This window comes from Falco biarmicus, chromosome 15 (genome assembly GCF_023638135.1).
Source record: "Falco biarmicus isolate bFalBia1 chromosome 15, bFalBia1.pri, whole genome shotgun sequence".
NCBI lineage: Eukaryota > Metazoa > Chordata > Aves > Falconiformes > Falconidae > Falco > Falco biarmicus.
In genome coordinates this window covers 16766050-16784433 of record NC_079302.1, presented here as the reverse complement: position 1 = coordinate 16784433, position 18384 = coordinate 16766050, and the positions used below count along the sequence as shown (strand labels likewise).

Below are 18384 nucleotides of genomic sequence, written 5' to 3'. Positions count from 1 at the left end.
AAACAAAAGGAAGAAACAACATAATTAAAATATGAAGATATGTCTATTCCACAGTCAGCTTAAACATTAAAATACATTTAACAGAAAGCATCTCTCTCTTTGGAAAACAACTCCAGAAAAAAAGGAGTGTCTCAACTGATATAGAAGGCAGTACATCAGTTCAAGACACATTATCTCCCCACAATAGGAAAGAAGCTCGCTTCAGCCTGAAAGTCTGTCTCCAGATTTTAATTTCACTGGACCATGTACACTGTTAAGCATCAGGAACTTACATTAATACAATTACTTCTACAGTTTCCACTTACCTAACATTTTGGTGCCTTTTTACATATAGACTGTGGAAGTTGTTGTCATGCATTTGCCTATTATCATTAGTTTCCTTTAGTCGTTCTATGATTGCTAGCTTCATTTCCATTGAGATATGAGCTGGCAGTATGGATAAAAGCAAATTTTCCTAAAAGGAGAGGGGGGAAAACTAACGATGTAAAATTCTTAATACAGTACATTTGAAATTGTAAGTTTTAGTGACTGCAAAAAGGAATTAAAAAAACCAAACAACAACAAACCAAACATCTTTATTCAAATAGTTTTTTGAGTAATGCATGTCAGGTTTTCCAGAAAAGACTTTTACATTTCTGTTCTCAAAATCACCAATTTTACAGTTAAGTAAGGCCATCGTATATTTTTTTGTTTGTTTTTCCTTGTGACCTAGATGTGACATCTCTTTGTAACCATGAAAAACACAGAAATTCAGTACTCAGTACTACAATTTCTGGATAAACGACAACTTATTTTGTCCACCAATCTCAGTGTTATGTTAGCACTGCCTGATAAAGCGTCTGGTAAAAGCTTATATTCTGTAACGAACAATCTACGCAGTATTCAAAACCCTTGTGAATTCTTAAATACTGGAAAAGCAGCAACAGACACAACAGCATCAACAATGTGCTGCTACAGCTTAAATGAACCAGGAACTGATGCCACTGAAATAAAGTCTCTTGAACTGAGAATACAGACTCTTCAAAAACCACTTACATTGTTTGACTATTCAGTGTCCTGTTTTACACTGGCTTTGACTTAAAAGCCCGTCATTCAGAGACGACCCTGCTAAGTTGCTGGGCAGAAGAGGAAGACAAAGATACGGTACTTTTAACCCAGGAAGGGCTCTACCACCCCAGAGATAGTCACCACAGAAGAGGAAATGCTGCATGGAGCAGCTACAAGCAGGAACTTTTTCTGATGACATCACCAGTAAAGTCAACACATTGTGTAACCGAGTAAAATGCTGCCCCTTTAGACCAAATCTTTGTCCCCTTTTCCTGAATAGCTGATGCAGCCCCATGAAGATGGCAGTAAGCTGCCAGGGCTGCTTAAGCAATGCCTGCTACCAAAAGGAAATGCCTTGGGAGCACAGTAGGAAGAGGGAGTTCTTGACCATCAAGTACTAGCCTACACTAAGTACAGAGAGCAGTTAGTTTGAGACTGCCCCCAGAAGCAGAAATACCTCCTTCCCCTCCTCTAGTGTTTTAGAACTAGGAGAGTTAACCTTGGGGAACAATTTAAACCGATCCAGTGAATGTAACAGGGCCATCTGAGGCTGACGTTACGCAGTTCTCAAGGAAGTGACAAGGAACCCTGAACTGCATTTCTCGCCTGGTTTTCACAGAGAAAAAGTGGGTGGCAAAAAGGAGACTCAAAATTGTGTAATAAATTACAACACAGATGAAAAGAAAGCTGTCCATAGTCTTAAGCACATCTACACTTCAAACAAGCAACCATTAAAAAATCCAAACTTGCAAGTTACCACATCACCCAAAGAATGAGCACATACTGCCTGTGTAAGCTGATCAGATCCTTCCCTGGCTGCTGCACAGGGAAATTCTGCCAGGACTTTCACGCAGATTTGTCATCTCATCTCACAAGATCAGCATCAGAGGACAGATCGCGCTAGCAGTGCGGCATTTTCTTCTTTTCCATTTGATCAAGTCAGTCACTTTCCAGCCACTTCCTTTCATCTAATAACTGGTAGGCAGAGAACTCTGTAGACAGCTTTCTAGAGCTGCTGTTCTTAACCCTACTTATACCAGGATAAAAGAGGAAAGACGACCTAGTTTCAGCTTTGATACTTTACAGTCCTTCCTCAGTAAGAATTTCATGTTCCTTGCTTATTCTTTAAATACCACCAGAGTTTATGGAAATAAATAATAGCATACTAAAAAAACTGCAATGTATTATGTGATTTTCTCCCCCCTTAGGCTGCAATTTTCTCCTTCTAGCAAAAGAAAAATAGCTTGTGAGACAAGAAAATACAAGAACAATAATACTTTAGAATTCAAAACAAACAAAAAAAGTGAAAAAGGGAAGCATGAAACTAACTGCTGAAATTACCTTACAAGTATTTTTCAGGGCATTAAGGGCATGTTCTTTTAAGTTGCCTTGGACCAGTCCCAGTAACATTTTATACTAAGAAAAAAATAACTAAAATAACTGGCAATTACGTCCCTGTTACAAATAGTGTGATTTTCATATAGACAAGCCACAGAGAACACCTTCCTCCCTTTAACTTCCTTCTTTTGTTACAAATGGCACAACTTTTATTTTTGACACTAGGTGGGTATCACAAAGATTGGACTAAGCCTTTCAACATGCATTAGTCACCAACCTTAAAAATTACACAGACTTTAGAAATTAAAACAAGTAATTCATAACATGAATTAGTTCACTCACTTGTTGCCTCTTTTCAATCTTCAATTTCATTCGGACCTGAATGCACTTTAATGTGTATCTATACAAATCCCACGAAGCAACCTGCATTTGGCGTTTGTGAAATGCACCCATCAAGTTACCACAAAGAAAAATGACAGCATTGGCAAGCAGCTGCACAAGAAGAAAAATATTTACCTACTGCAGAACAGTCACTGGTACTTCACTAATACACATACTAGTCCCTTAAAAACAATCAGTCCCAGGCCATGTTCAATTTTTCTGTTACCCGGCCACATACCAAATTATACTGTTGGAATTAGCCAGGATATACCTGGGAAGTGGAAGCTAACTTTCACAGGCATTCCTGTAGGAACATACAGTAGTATAATGAAACGGAAAACTCTGCTATATCATTTAACATTTATTTGCAAGCGTTACTGTTTGACTTAGGGAGAACCAGTCCACACAGCATGCTGATGCATGAATTTGTAAAGTCTGACACACACCCGCATCAAAAGAGCTGGGATGCAACTTTGAACACACCCTATTAATAAGTGTTGGGAACCCTGAAAGCACCCAGTAGCACTCTCTGGCCCTGCTGGCTCCCCGGAGCAGCAACAGTCCTTTTGATCCGCCCTGAAGGCAGTGCCAGATGAGGTAAGATAGACCCATCTGAAACAGCACTGACCGGGAAGAATGACTGCGATGAAGTTTGTCATATTTTGAGTAACTTAGTTAAAAAATTTAAATAATAAGTCTGCTTCTTCCACTTTGGTCACAAAACCAAAATGCATTACAGATTAAATTAATTGTGATTTTATGAAAAGCATGCAAAACACATCAGGCCCAAGCACCAAATCCATGAATTTAAACATCCATGTGGAAGTTTGGAACTTATCTGAACAGGATAGTTATACCAATAACAAATAGTAATATGAGTAGGGTATTTAATTACTTAACCAAGTAGTAGTTCCTTACCTGAAATAGAATGGATTCCTTATTTTCCTGAGAAGTCATGCTTACCACAATGCTTAGAACAATAATATGGGAGAGAGCAGAAATAACGCTAATTATGACAGCACCTCGCATCCCAAAGGGTAGCATGGTATAAACTGTGAAGATTATGAAGAGAAAGAATGGCACCTTTGGAAAGAAAGAAAGAAAGAAAGAGAGAGAGACATGGGGGGGGGGGGGGGGGGGAAGAAAGAAAAAAGTATTACACATCCATGTTATTAGGCGCCTGCCCAAAATTCACTACAGAACAGGGAGGAAAATAGCAGGATTCTTGCTCATTTTCAGGCTGAACAATTAAATACTGACATTTCAAAAGCACAATTAAAACCATAAGGACAGTGGTAGTCCTAAAAGCTTTGAGGGAATTAGCGGCTATAGATTCATAGATAAGACAGTTTAACATGTCATAACACCTTTAAGTTTTTCAGTTGTCCTTGCCCTTCATCCTTAATTTATCTATTACAGCTGAAGATGCACTTTATACATCATGTAGCAGGAACAGTGTGTTGCAAGGATAGCAATATTGAAAAGAATCAGATTTTTCACCTTTTCCAAAGTATTATTCCAATTTTAACATCACCTGATCACACGTGTATGTTTACTCCACATTTGATAAAAACTAAAAAACCAATCAATACTTCCTAGTGCTGACACAAGAAAATAGTCATTATTGCCACTAACTACGTATTTAGCTGCACAAATTTTATGGAATACACAATGGTCCAACTAAGCTGCTAGGAATCAGAAGGAAAGTACATAAAACTTGAATCCATATTTATAGATTTGTCATAGTGTTTAGCTCATATATATGGAAACTAATAACCCTGATCAGAGGAAAACATTGCCGCGCTCCTGGCTCAGTGCCATCTCATCACTGCAACTCAACTTGTGCCGTTCCAGACATGAGCTTCCTTCGAGGAAGTCTCAAGGCTCAGCCTGCACTTTTTTGTCAGAATAAATAGCTTGGTTGGGGCAACAATAAACAAACAAACAAGCAAAGAAAAGTTTTCATTCAACAAAAGTAATCTTTTCAGTTAATCTTTATTATTTTAGCTGGGCTAAAAAAAAAAAAATTGAAAAAAATGCTTTTTTGCCATATGCACAACCCCTATCACACAGTGTTCTGAACACTGTGTAATAGTTTTATAAGCATGGACAAGCAAAGGATTTACCTGCATTTAAACAGTAGTTTTAATTAGTGATAAATTCATAACTTGAGATAAAAGTCTGAAATTAACTTGTTCACTACTACTTTTTAAATCTAGAGTTTCCTCATATTTTAGGCTTTAAGCCAACATTACTATTATCACATGACAAGAACACAAGACATTGGCTTGCAACACTGAAAGCAGCAAAACCAAATCTTGCTTCCCTACACGTTTGTACTTACAGTTAAGAACAGTAATATTTTTTCCCTAAGGTAATAGCCTTTTCCTTAAGTTAAAAAATACTGAATAGCAACTCTAAATACATGGGGCTGGATCCAGGCCACAATACAAATCAGGTTTTGGTTGTTTAACTGATAATTTATATCTATCTTTTTTTGAAATAAAGAGGGGAAGGGGAAGAGTCAGTAAAACAAGATAAAAAGTAATTTTTATTTCAATAAAAATTCTTCTGTTTACATTATGAGAGCTTAGGAGGAGTTTCCTACAGATTATGATATTTTTGGCATCATGAAGTCGCCCATCTTCTGATCAGAGATACTAAGCAATGAATTTTACCCACACCCAGCTATGCCAGGATGTGTCATTAATTCTTATTGTTCACTTCACCTCTCCCACTGATTTGAAAACATGCTCCCTAGGGCACACCCAGCTCTAGAGTCCTTATACACTTCTTGAACACCACTTTGACCCATATAAATTAACCAAGCAAGTATTATTAATGAAAAATTCTCTCAAAGATTAATTCATAATAATTAAGATTTAGTAAAAATCTTAAATAAAAATACAATTCAATTACAATTTCAAGATGCAATTCTTGCATAGATTTATACAGTTATCTAATTGTCAGCTGAACTGTATTTTTACTACAATAAAGAATACAAACCAAGATTTACTATAATGAACCAGTAAAATTAGGAAACTGAACCTAAACCTCAAGAAAATAATTATGTAGTTAGAACATTCAGAAAAAATAAAGTACATAAACACATCCATATATACTGACTGCCAGTTCTACGTATCTTAACAAACAAGACATACATACCTGTTCCCACGACTGATAATCATTTTCTTTTTCAAAAAGTGATACATATCCTATGATTAAGAAGCAAATCCAAATCGTAACTCCAAATAATGTTAGCCATCTCCGAAACAGGGATTCAATACATAAAAGTAAGTACATGACTGCAAATATGACAAGAGCAGCACATACTGCAATAATGAAGGCAAGATGATAAGGTGCTTCCTGCAAAAGCAAAACAAAGTGTTACACTTGGTCTAAACGTCAGCTTTAGGAAAAAAAAAAAAAAAAAAAATCACCAACAGAAAATGCACCTATACCGTCCTGGAAACAGCTTAGATAGCTTTAAAATATGCTAACCTGAGCTGCTAAGTAGTCTAGCTGTGGCAGCAGTAACACTTTCTGATATTCACACATATACGGATAATACAATAAATACTATTACAGATACTCAGTCTACCCCAGTTCCATAATTATTTCCCAAATTAGTGGGTTTTGGTTTTGTCTTTTAAGCCATGTTCTAACTATACATTATACAATGTAGATGTACCCAAAGAAATGCATTTAAGGAGTTTGAGCTTTGCTAAAAAGGAGTAGAACAGCTCTTTTCCTAAGTTTTACAGGAGATGACTTGTAACATACAAATAATGTTGCTATTTCTTTCTTTTTTTAAGAAATTAAAGCTAAAAGGGATACAAATGCAATTGGTGAGATTAGATTTGTTGCTAAAAGAGACACATAAAGCACAGTATTTGGAAAGCAGTGTTAGAAGTCAATGAAGGATTATAACAGCTTCCTTACTACCTTTCTACAACATTATCTTTAAATCAACTCCCCTTTTTACCAGCTGTCAACTGGGCTGGCTTGAAGAATACCTAATTTCTTTACAGAGTATCATATTACGCTACACAATAAAAAATTATTTAAGACGCAGCTTTCCTATGCCTATAGGATCCCTGCTCTTTGCTAACTATTGATTCAATGGATCACCCATCATACTGGGAGATTCCTGTTGTGGTTTTATTATTGACAAAAAAAGAATATAAATTAATATCTACAAATCCTTTTATAAAAAAATCACCTCATGAATTCATAACCAATGAATTACTGTATTAATTCACACTTCTTAGATGACAAAAAAGAAAATAAGAGAAAAGGAGGATGTTTTAACTTACGGTAGTAAGTAATAAAGGGGCCAAGGAAGGAAACAAGAACTTAGCTACCATTTTGCATAATTATTATTTGTTCATAAGGTATACAGAGGAAAGAACAATCCTTACAGTAACTGTGCCTGTGCCTGACAACTCTCTCCTCTCTTTCCTGTCCCTTCAAAAACATACAGAGCGTTATGTACACAATTACTTGATTTCTTTCAACATTGCAACTTCGATACCACGTCGCTCAAAAAATTATTTAGCCGGAAATGTTTTACGTGCCATTACAGTGATTCCTCATAATCTTTGAAAACATTGAACACAAAGAAAAAAGTATACTCACATCAATGACAAAGAAGATTATAATAAGAGTAGTCCAGAAGATGACTGCAATGAAGAGCAGCAGTAGCAGCAGTGGATGCTGCTGGCTTGTGTAGCGGTACTTCTCATAGAGTGGGTCTGATAGCCTGCAGTCGTCATTTTCATTGAAGAAGTATTTACCTTTAGCTGGCATTTTCTCCCAGGCTGGCTGCTGTTTTTCTCAGTTCCCAGTGCACACAATAAGACACAGCTGAAGCTACTGCTTCAAGAAGTTCTGTCTTTTTGCCGCTGCCTCTGCGATCTTTAGGCACACCAAGCAACCCACGCTCTCCAGTTTTACTTCTCATGAGCATTAACTTCAGGATTTCCAATGCAACCAGAAGCAAAAGAGTTAGCCTCCCCAAAACCATGGGCAATTCATCGCCAGCTCTATGCTTGAACCTTTAGATCAACTTGTATCTGTGCAGATAGGAGTTTTTGGCAGGTTTTTTGTTTGTTGGTTTTCTCGGGTTTTGGTTTTTTATTATTTATTATTTTGCAAGTCTCTTAACTCCTTTCCATAAGCTTGAATCTCATTTCCTGGGATTAACTCTGCAGAGAGACAGTATTATTAAACTAACATATTCACTTAAGTGTACACAGCGTTCCCCAAGGAAGAAGGAGGGGGAAAAAAAAAAGGTACACTCCTTAAACTTCCCATCTGCATGCTCTAACCAGCAAGCAAAGCTGTTTCTTGCTGGCCCGGTGGCAGCCCCACAGCTCCATGCATGGGCAGTGCTGCCAGCGGCCACAGAGGCAGGGCTCAGCAGTGCTGCCAACGGCTGCCCTGCAGGCGCCAGCTGCACCTTTCTTTAACTGAAACATTTTCATATGAACAATGTACTAAATTCATTTCCTTTTGAGCAAATGACATAGTTTCCATAAGCATGTTGCGTAACTGAATATTAACAACTCTTCTGAAGTGATGCACCCACCTGTGTGTACGTATACATACAAAATCTTTAATCATAATACACATTGTAATATTTTTCAAAACATGCATCTTCAAGAAATCCTTTTTTATTTCTTTCACTTTTTAATTAAAAAGCATAGAAAATGAGAAAAGACTACAGCTGTCCAAGCCAAAATTCAATAAACTTTTTTTTTAAGGGAAAAAAAAAAAAAGATACTTGACATCTAGTTCTGTCTATTTAGTTCAACTCTATTTAATAGTGTTTCCAAGGCAATAGATGTGTTCTGTTAACAATGAACATTAAGGAATAAACTGTATTGTTAATTACTAATGACCAATGTTTTTTTAATAGATTCATGAATATAATTCACTCAATGCCAACAAACATACAACAAAAAAAAAGCAGGGGAATGGGACAGAGGGAAGCATGAAAACCAGGATTTCAGAAGAAGTCTTATTAAAACTTGATAACAGGACAACAGCTTCTTTGCCACTTGACTGCCATCACCATGGTGCCCAAGGCCATTGCTCTGGGGGGAAAGAACCCACCAAAAGACTTGCAGAAAAGCCAAATCCTAGCCAGTTACTCTCAAAAGGCAAAATGCTTAACCACACACATCTGTTTAGACTACATTCACACTACAATCGAAAGTGCTGTTAAGGAAAAAGTTTCAGAAACCGCACTGAGTGATTTAGTCTCTGTAAATAGAGGCAAACACTAGCATACCACCCAATCATTAATGACCAAGTGGGCATAAACAGATATACCAATACTGAGATAGAGCAAAACAAAAAAAGTGAACTTTTGCAGCAAAATGAATAACTACAACTTCTTCCTAGAGTATACTGCAAACTCGGGTTAATCATAAAAAGAGAAAAGACCATATTGCCTCACTTTTATTCAGTAACACCCAGAATAAACACACATATTAAAACCTGAATTAAAATTTAAGACATCTTTCCCATATATAGTTAATGGTACACCTAGTATCTCACCTGCACTGGTTACTACTGAGCTTTACTCCATAAAAAGGCCTCCCATCTTCCACCTGAAAAAATTCTTCTGGCACTCATACCATTTGCATGTGCGTAACAATGCTCTTGCAAAGGTGTGTGAACGCATCTTAGAAATCACTGATACTTTAAGATGCCAAGGCCAAGATGAAACTGAAACATTCATGCATTTTCCAAGTCATGCAGGTGACTGCAGAATTACTTCACTCGAGTGTAGGCCAGTTCTTCCGAAGAGGGAACTGACAGAAGGTGTGCACAGAGGCCAGTATTGTAATTTTAATTCATCTTTCCGTTACAAAGATGACAAGCTACAGACAGTGGGAAGGTTACAACTGTGATTCACTAGAGGCGCAAACAACTCACTAAACAGCCTGAAGAATCCCTGTACCATGAGGGTGGGAGTGCAGGAACACACTCTGCCTGATGTGATCCACTATACATAACAGACAACAGGTTTGCTGTCCCAGTTCCCTCTAAAGGTGTATTTTCGGAATAAAAACAATGAAAAAGTTCCTTAATATACCTGCAGAAATAAGAATTTGAGGGTAATTTTTATGATAATATTTATTTTGAGAGGCAGCTTTATTTTTCCAGTTAGCAGGAACGAATCCATTGTCTAAAAATAACTACTAATTGCTAAGCAGTAAAACATTTGCAATTATGAGAGACAATTAATCCTGTCTTGGGCTACTTAATATTGAATTCCAAGAAAAATTATTGCACGGCTTGCTTTCTGTAATTTTATGCTTCTATGTCAATGAAAAAACAATACCAGGGACAATCTCTATTCTTCAGAACTGTACTGTGAGGCTGTGGTTCAGTTATCTAACGTTCAAAAGATAAAAAAAATGTCAGCTTAGAACTACCTCTGAATATTATTTGAGAGTTTTACAAGACACCGAGTTGGAGAGAAATGTCTGTTCAATGGTTTAATCCATTTTAATAAAAAAAAGAGATTGCTACCTTTATTGATTTGTGTATTCCTCCACTGATCTTCATAGATATACATTACAAGTAATTATGAATAATCCTGGGTCACAGCATTTTCTTCTCAAAACTCTGTTAGGTAAAGAAACCCCCAAACAATACTATATTGATTTACCAAGAATCTATAATACACTACATAAATGCTACTGTGAGATGTATAATTCAACTCCTGAACTAGTTTCAATCTGCATCCCATGTCCCACTGCCACTACCACCCCCCTTTTTAAAAACTACTACAGAGCAATGTGTGCTTCTGCAGTACATGTTTTAAAATGCAAGTTACTTGCAACACACAAAATTAGCTGAGAATCGTGCAATTATGCATTAGTTAAATAAACATGGTTTTGTGTGACAAATGTAATGAATTGCCAGTCATCACCTTCCAATCAAAAACAGAAATTCACACATGCACATGTCAGTATAGGAATTGCATTTCAGCTCCAAAACCACTCCAAGCACTTAAACAGCTTTTTGATGTCTTTTTTTTTTTTTTTTTTTTTTTTTTTTTTTAAGATATTACGGGTATTACCCTCTTCCCATTAACATAAAAAAAAAAAAAAAGGTTGTCTTGTAAGAAATTTTAGCAGACTTGGCTGAAAGCCACCGCTTTTTGTGCCCTTCCCCTTCTCTGAATTTTTTCCAGCAACCTTCTGGAAATGTAGAAGGCCAGCTTGAGAGAGAAAAAGATTTTGTCTCACAGATGGCACCACACACTAGTAAAAGCATCCATTTAACATACTCTTTTTTTACATATTTAAGGATCACGTGAGTATTTTGCTTTTTTTGGTCATTGTTTCTTAAGAGATTTGCCATTCTGACACCACAAGAGAGGTGTAACCCTGAAATGGCAGCAGGCCACAAAAACCAAACAGCACTCCCAGCAGCACCAGTGGCAAACACACCAAGCCAAACGGGGACTGGATGTGGGCTGCTGCCATAAGACCATGGAGCTCTGATCATCAGTTTATCAAGAAAGCGCCTCATTTCTTTAGAAACCTTCACTGTGTTCAAAGAATTAGAAAGGAGGAGCAATCTGCCAACCAGGTTAATATATAAGAAACAACCCCAGCAGTATGGGTTGGAAACGGCACTGAAAACCCACAGGAACATCTACCAAACAAACAAACAAACACGATTTACTCAGATCTGGGCTGGCTCCACAGTCATCTGCATGCCAATTACCGTGAAACACATCTGGTCAGACAAAAGAAATTTGCCCAGTGAATATGTAAGAACACCAGACATGTGATAGGCATAAAAGATTGGACAATAGGATTCCTTCCAGAAGGTGAATCAGAATAGCTTCAGCCTTCCAAATCTACTCTGTTTCAGGTACAGAACAAGGTTGCATTCAGATTCAGCAACAGAAAGTTATCTAGCTAAGTACTGGGCAAGACCTGGCGCACATGCACAGCCACCTTTCACTTGCGAGCAAAAAAGACAGCGTTTCTATCATCCACAAATCTGAGTATTTCTGACTGCTCTATGCTTTCCTTCCCATAGCTAGGAATTTCCAAGCATTGCTAAACTCTCCGGTCTCCTACTGACAAAGCCATAGGATTTTGTTACAGAAAATATGAAAGCAAACAGTTCATTACGCTGCTAAGCTTGGACTGAAGCTCTTTTGTTCTCCCAGGCTAGCTGAAACTGTCCACAGTGCTTTGTGTCAATACACAATGTTTTCTTAAGAATTGGCCTGGACTCAACAGTTGCAGAATAGACATGACCGTACTACAGAGCCTATGGAGAGCGAGGGTTTTAAAGAGAACTGAAACATGATATCATGGGCTACACTAACAAGTCATATGACAAAAGTCAGAGAAGCCCCCCCCCCCCTTTTTTTTTTTTCCTCCAGTTTGTCCAAGGTAAGTAGCTACAAAAATGCAAGTCTCTTCACAAGAAAAATCTAGGAACATGCACCACATCGACCAACTCTTTACTGAGGCAAAGCAGAAAGTTCAGGGCAGATGAGGTAAATCAGCTGATGGGGTAAGAACACGATTCCTCGTGCCTCCAAAGCAGCAAGGACTCCCCCATTTCTCATCTCCAGCCTTGTCATAAACAACATGCAATATGCCCCTGCTTAACAGCCTTCCCCCCATGCACTTACATTGCAGGCATATTTTCATAATATACTTTCATAATATCGCTAGTTATTAAACAGTGCATCATTCTTCCTTCCATCTGATATTCCAAATAGGCTATTGCTACTTTCCAAGGAACACCAGCACTGTATTTTCCATTCTAATAGCCAAGGGTTACCCAAATAATTTCGTTAGCACCTCAGATTTATTCTCTGGTCAGGTGACCATCTGTAAAATAATGTGTTTGCAAGTTGGAGGTGATTTTTGCTCCCAGTGATTCACTCGGCCCTACCTGTGCACAGTCCAACCAGCATAGATGAAACAAGCACAGAACAGCCAGGAAAAGTCAAGCTGATTTTTCTATCAACTTGAAATAGAAACATTTCAAATACTTGCATTTCCTAAGCCCCTCGAAACTTCTAGATACAAAGGTTTTATTTCTCTGAAACAATACTGAATGGGCAAATGCTGCAAAGCTCCAGGATTCTCAAGATGCCTCTCAAGGTATATTGACATTAAAATTTGGCTTGAGTCTGGTAATAACTAAAGGGTCTTGCCCCTGGGCCCCAGCTCTTTCAACCAGCACTAATGTTCACTATCCAGCAGCTCATCCCTAATCCTCACAGCTTGCTTGGAGCCAAAGGTAGGAGCTCTTTTTGTACACACATCCATCTCAACTATCTCTTGGTCATCCACTTTCCACCTAGAGCTTAAGTAAGCAGCAGGGGCCCATCAGTTTTCCCTCACAACATGCAGGTGCATTTGTTTCAGGCACACCGCATTTGGCCTTTTTTTGCTAGCTTGGTTGCAGGCTGGGGAGCGGGTCTAGTAAACCTGCACCCTCCTGCCCACTCGCTCACACAGCAGGATGCTCAGGTGGCCAGTGACCACGTCCTTTGTCCCCTCTCTTGGGAGAACTATTTACAGCAGCTAGTGACCAAGTTAATGCCTTTCAAATGGGATCTGAGTACATTGCAGTTCTGTTCTTCAAAGCTACTGATGTATTCCCAAACACATCCACAGTAACTGCCTGGACAATTTTTAAAGTATTTTTTCCACTTAGCTGTTCATTTGCCAAGGACGCAAGTCTTGCTCACCTAAAGCTGCCTGTTTGCTAAAAAGCAGTCTCACCCATGGAATTTTAGAACAAACCCCAATAGTAAGAGCCAAGTGAAGTGATATACGTTGCCTTATTCCTCTCAAAAACTGCTGCACAAAAGCAAGCAGAACCAGTTTTTCCATCTTTAACTACTACAGCACCAAAGACTGAGGGTACAGTTATGATTTCCGTTCTACCTTTTCTTTCACATAAATGACAACAGTGTTTCTAAAATTACTTTAGCAATTTCCATGACAAGAATGATTGCTGACCATAATTACCCATTAACAGATATTAAAAGGGAATTAGAAATCTATGAACATCCAGTAGAATAAACGAAGGAGATTAGTAGATTTATTATGAATCTCAGGCAAGAATCTCTCTAGTCTAGTGGACTCCACAACGATTCAGTCTAGGAAACGAACATTAGCAATCCAAATATACAACACAGAAATACCGTTCACATTAGAGACCACACTTCTTTCTTTTAGACTTGGCTTTCAAATGCCAGCCTGCAGTCACCTTAGCTTTTTCTACTCATACGAAAATATTAAAGGCGAACAGATGCATTTTTAATGACCTATCTGCTAGCAGTGGTAAATATTACTTGCACAGGTAAGTTTCTTTGCAAAGGTAAACTTATATATATATATATATTTCGAAGGTTTTCATGTGAAATTTCACCTTCCTTAATTACATTTAATTTCTGAAGAGCTCCTTCTACAATACAGAAAAATCTTACTTCTATTTACCTTCTATTTTCTTACAAAAAGTAACATACCCACTTCAACACATCATCATGCAAAACTGTATTTACATTAAAAAGCCTAATCGATACAAAAAAGTAGTCTGCCAAAAAAAAAAAATAAAAAAATCAGGAGGCAGAAGAAGTCCCACCATGTGTCAGAGCAATTCGTAAAATACAACACTACACCACCTAGGCTGTGCCTTTGAACACTGAGAGCCATGACAATGATAGTGTTAGGTATACTGCAAAGAAAGTGTTGAAATTGAACTCTTATTATTCATTCTTATTTCAATAGATTGCTTCTTCTCAAGGTATCGGTTCTACAATAACCTTTAAAATAGGAATAACAAGTTGCATAATTTGAAAACTGTTTTTCAGTCACTAGAAGAAATGGAAGATGTGAAATAACAGAGGTTTGAAAAACAACTGAGCTCAACAGCCAGGTCAGATCACCCAAAGGAGGGGGTTCTCACCCACTCGGACCCCCTGTCCTATGCCAGCTGCATGGCCTGCCTGCCCAGGCACCCACCTCCTGCACCCGCCAAGCTCCAAAGGGAAGTTTGGAAGAAGTCATACAACAATATAAAGGTTGGTTTTGGCAGGTTCCTTCTCTGACAGGGTGGTGGATTGCAACAGTGAGAAGAGGTATAGATGAGCCAGCCCAGTGTCTGAAAAGGAAAGGCAAACCACAAATAGGAAAGCAAGGCCAGCAGCAAGTTGTTAAACTGACTCATCACTTCTCACAGGTCCACAGCCTAAGAAAAAGAATACAAAGAATATCACTTTTAGGACTGGGGGGGTTGTTGCTTATTTTTTAATACCACTATTATTACAGAATGTGCTTTGAGGAAAGAGATTACAGTCACGGAAAGAAACCTCTATGCTAGCCATCCAGGTAGGACAGAGAAATGGTGACAGATGGTGGCTCAGGAAACTGAAGATTTGTCATTTAAGACCAGCTCACAAACTAGAGTATAAAAGAAAGAAGAATCTGTATAACCAGATTGGTGCAACCGAGTTACGTGCAAGGGTTTACTACTGTTCTAAGGTAGTTTATTGTGCAAACACATGATGGTTCAACCAAAAAATCTATTAAGCCTTATAACTAACTGCTGGGCCTGGCTCAGTGGGGTGGAGGTAGAGGGGTAGTAGTCCTTTTATAATGCTGGTTTTCATAAGCAGCAAAATCCAGGGTGTAAAATGATACATCACATCAGAAGGGAATTGAGCTGTGCTTTGCATCTTTCAAAGTCCAAGGTGTGTAATTATTTCATTATTCCCAGACTCCCTGTCACACATTACAGATAGATTTTCCGACTTCAGCTGGTTTAAAAATGAACTTACCACTACAAAAGTCAATATTCCACTTACACTTGTCACATATTTTAAATATGCCTCAGCTTTCCTATCGCAACAAGGAAGCACAGACTGCTGATGTGACAAAGCCAGAGCACAAGGGCTCTTCTATGGCTAAATACTCCAACAGATGTTCAAAAAGAAAAAACAAAAAAAATCACTGTGAACAGGATTGTAATGGGCATCACACCTTATTCTTATTCTTCCCGTTTCACTTCGTTATTTAGGGGGAGTGTTACAGTTCAACACAGAAATGCATCTTTCCCACCTCTAGGGTAAATAGTGTATTTGCACAGAACAGGTGCAATCATAATATGGCAAGGGATAAGGGCCACGCTATGGGCGGGAAGAAGATAAAACCTGTCCTGAACAAGATAAGAAATTGTTTGCTATTTAGATTCAGTCCAACTAAAACCAGTAAAACAGAGAAGGAGGCTCAAAGACACGAACTTCTCTCTCCTGTCTACAATACTTCCACGCTACTGAAGTGAGAAGAAATACATACAGGCAGATGAAATTCAACTAATGCACTGACATCAACAACTTTGGTTTCTTTCCAGTCTAATTTTTCAGATGAACTAACACTGACATACACACTGAGAACGTGTCACTGAATAGCAGGTAAAGGACCTTTAAGGCTGCTCAAAGCATAAATCAGCACTATCTTCCTACTGTACTCTGTTATCAGTGTAGCGTTCTATTAAAGAACCAAATATTTTTTTTAAAGCAGTTTTGCCAAGCATCATAACCAAAACACAAGAGCAAAGCCTTCATACTATTTATGAATCAAGGGGGAATGGAAGGAGACAGATTAAATCCAGTCGCCCCTTTACTTAATGACTAGTACTTCAAGAGTAAATCCTATCAAGTACGTGTTTTAAAAATCTTATTTCTATATACTATTTATTACAGGGGAATTTTAATGTTCCCCAAACTTCTTCACATGTCAACCATGCAACATTTGTTACACCACCACATCCGTACTTCACAGCCAAAAAAACTAAAACTAAAACTAACACTTGCAATAAGGAAGTTCCCTCCCTTGGAGCTTAAGTATTAAAAACACCACCAAGGAGACATATCTATGCTTCTAATAAAAGCATTGTTTCTACAGTCATAGCCTACCTCAGGACACAACAGCAATCAAATACACACAATACTTTTCTAAAAGTTTTCCAAAATAGGTCCTTTGCAGACTCATTGTGAAATAAAACAACAATAATGGGATGCAAACCTCTGAAATCACGTGTTTTCAGTCCCACTTGATAGCAACACATACTTCAAAACTGTTAGGAGTTGTATACGTATTTTTCACTGATCCAGATGACATGCCAAATGAGCCAAGTGTTCATGAGTACCTGGGTAAGCTCTCTTGGATCATAAAAAGAGCAAAGCCATGCACAAGCAGTGAGAGCTTTCTACATACAACCAACATGCCTCACGGGATTTTTATTTTTTTATTATTTCCACCCTAAGTTTTGATTGCCTATTAAGATAATGGAATGTCTGAACACAGATCTAATCACTGTCATCCTTCTTGTTTCATCTTATCTTTCATCTCACCATTTTCAAAGCTTTGCTTGACAACCAGCCCTACCATTCCCAACTCCGACAGGCTACTGGAAACCTACACCGTGTAAAGCACTGACTTGCCAAGGGGAACAGGGGTATCTCCCCTAGCAACAGCCAAAATGAAGCAGACACTTTGAAATTAAATTCTCCTTAAGCATTTTTATCCTTTGGATCTGCTGATATAAGTCCAGTTCATTACCGCTAAAACAGAACTAGCGAATACCAAAACCTTGAAATAATACAGTGGTCACAGCAAAACTTCAGGGTATGGCAAAAGTCCCTTTTTCTAAAAAGCTATGCAGTTACTGCCTCAGAGCAACATGAAGTCCACAGAAGAACTTTCCAAAATAGTAAAGTATGCAGCCACTACCCTAGTGAAGGTTATCGCTGATCAGTATCTAAACCAATCCCCAGGGCTGTGTGCAGCCATTGAGAAAGCACTTTTTACCTGGACTGTAATGTTGAACTGTGCATAACAGATTACTTTGGGCTTTTATGGTTCTAAATCTCACTGAGACTACTGATAAAAACCACATGCTTGTTGCTTGCTCACCATTGCAGGCCACAGGATTCATCGGCAAAATTCGTATTTCTCCACTCCACTATGGTCTGTGCGATCATTTTGGAATTCCTGCAGTAGGGTGAGCGCAGCCCACTCAGGTATGATCCTTGACACTAAATCTTTTGAAGTATCACATGCACCAACCTGCAACAAGACAGGAAATCTTTACTCCAAGGACCATTGCAAGCTTTAATAATGCTTCTATTTCTTCCCCTCTTTGTTCAAGGAAGAAAAAATTACTCAATCTCCGTCTCCACGTACTATGAACCTTTTATCCAGACAATCAATAGAAGAAAAAGTACTTAACCATACTGGGGCAAGCTGCAGCATGAATGTAGCTTGATTGAAATACTTAATGGTAGATGGAAATGTCTGAAAAGAAGGCTGAAGATTGATGAGGAGTATTTTTTTATGCTAACTGATCCCAATGCTTTTCAAGCAAGGCCTCTGTGACAGCAAAGGGTACTCTGCTAAAAGTAAGAGAATATTTTACTAACTTTTACAGCATTCTTGATAATGAAAGCCCTAAGTTTTTCAGTAAGTTTTATTATGCAGAAGTTCAAATATCAGCAATTAAAAAAACAATCCAAGAAAAACTTTAATAAAACAATGTATAATTCAAACCAGC

At 38.1% G+C, this 18384-nt stretch overlaps 1 protein-coding gene across 5 annotated transcripts in view; it reads right to left on the bottom strand.

Moving 5' to 3' along the window:
- ADCY7 (adenylate cyclase 7) overlaps positions 1–18384 on the bottom strand; it is a 67849-nt gene that overhangs the window by 28451 nt on the left and 21014 nt on the right. For 3 of the 5 annotated variants that reach the window (XM_056360387.1, XM_056360388.1, XM_056360389.1), the window contains 6 exons: positions 17748–17900; positions 7405–7973; positions 5932–6132; positions 3685–3849; positions 2728–2877; positions 306–454 (listed from right to left, as the gene is read on the bottom strand). In XM_056360387.1, coding sequence (XP_056216362.1) covers positions 306–454; positions 2728–2877; positions 3685–3849; positions 5932–6132; positions 7405–7575 — 836 coding nt within the window. In that variant the 5' untranslated portion in view covers positions 7576–7973; positions 17748–17900. Of the gene's footprint in view, positions 1–305; positions 455–2727; positions 2878–3684; positions 3850–5931; positions 6133–7404; positions 7974–14795; positions 14935–17747; positions 17901–18384 lie in introns of all 5 variants that reach the window. The other 2 variants (XM_056360390.1, XM_056360391.1) reach the window with 2 other exon arrangements.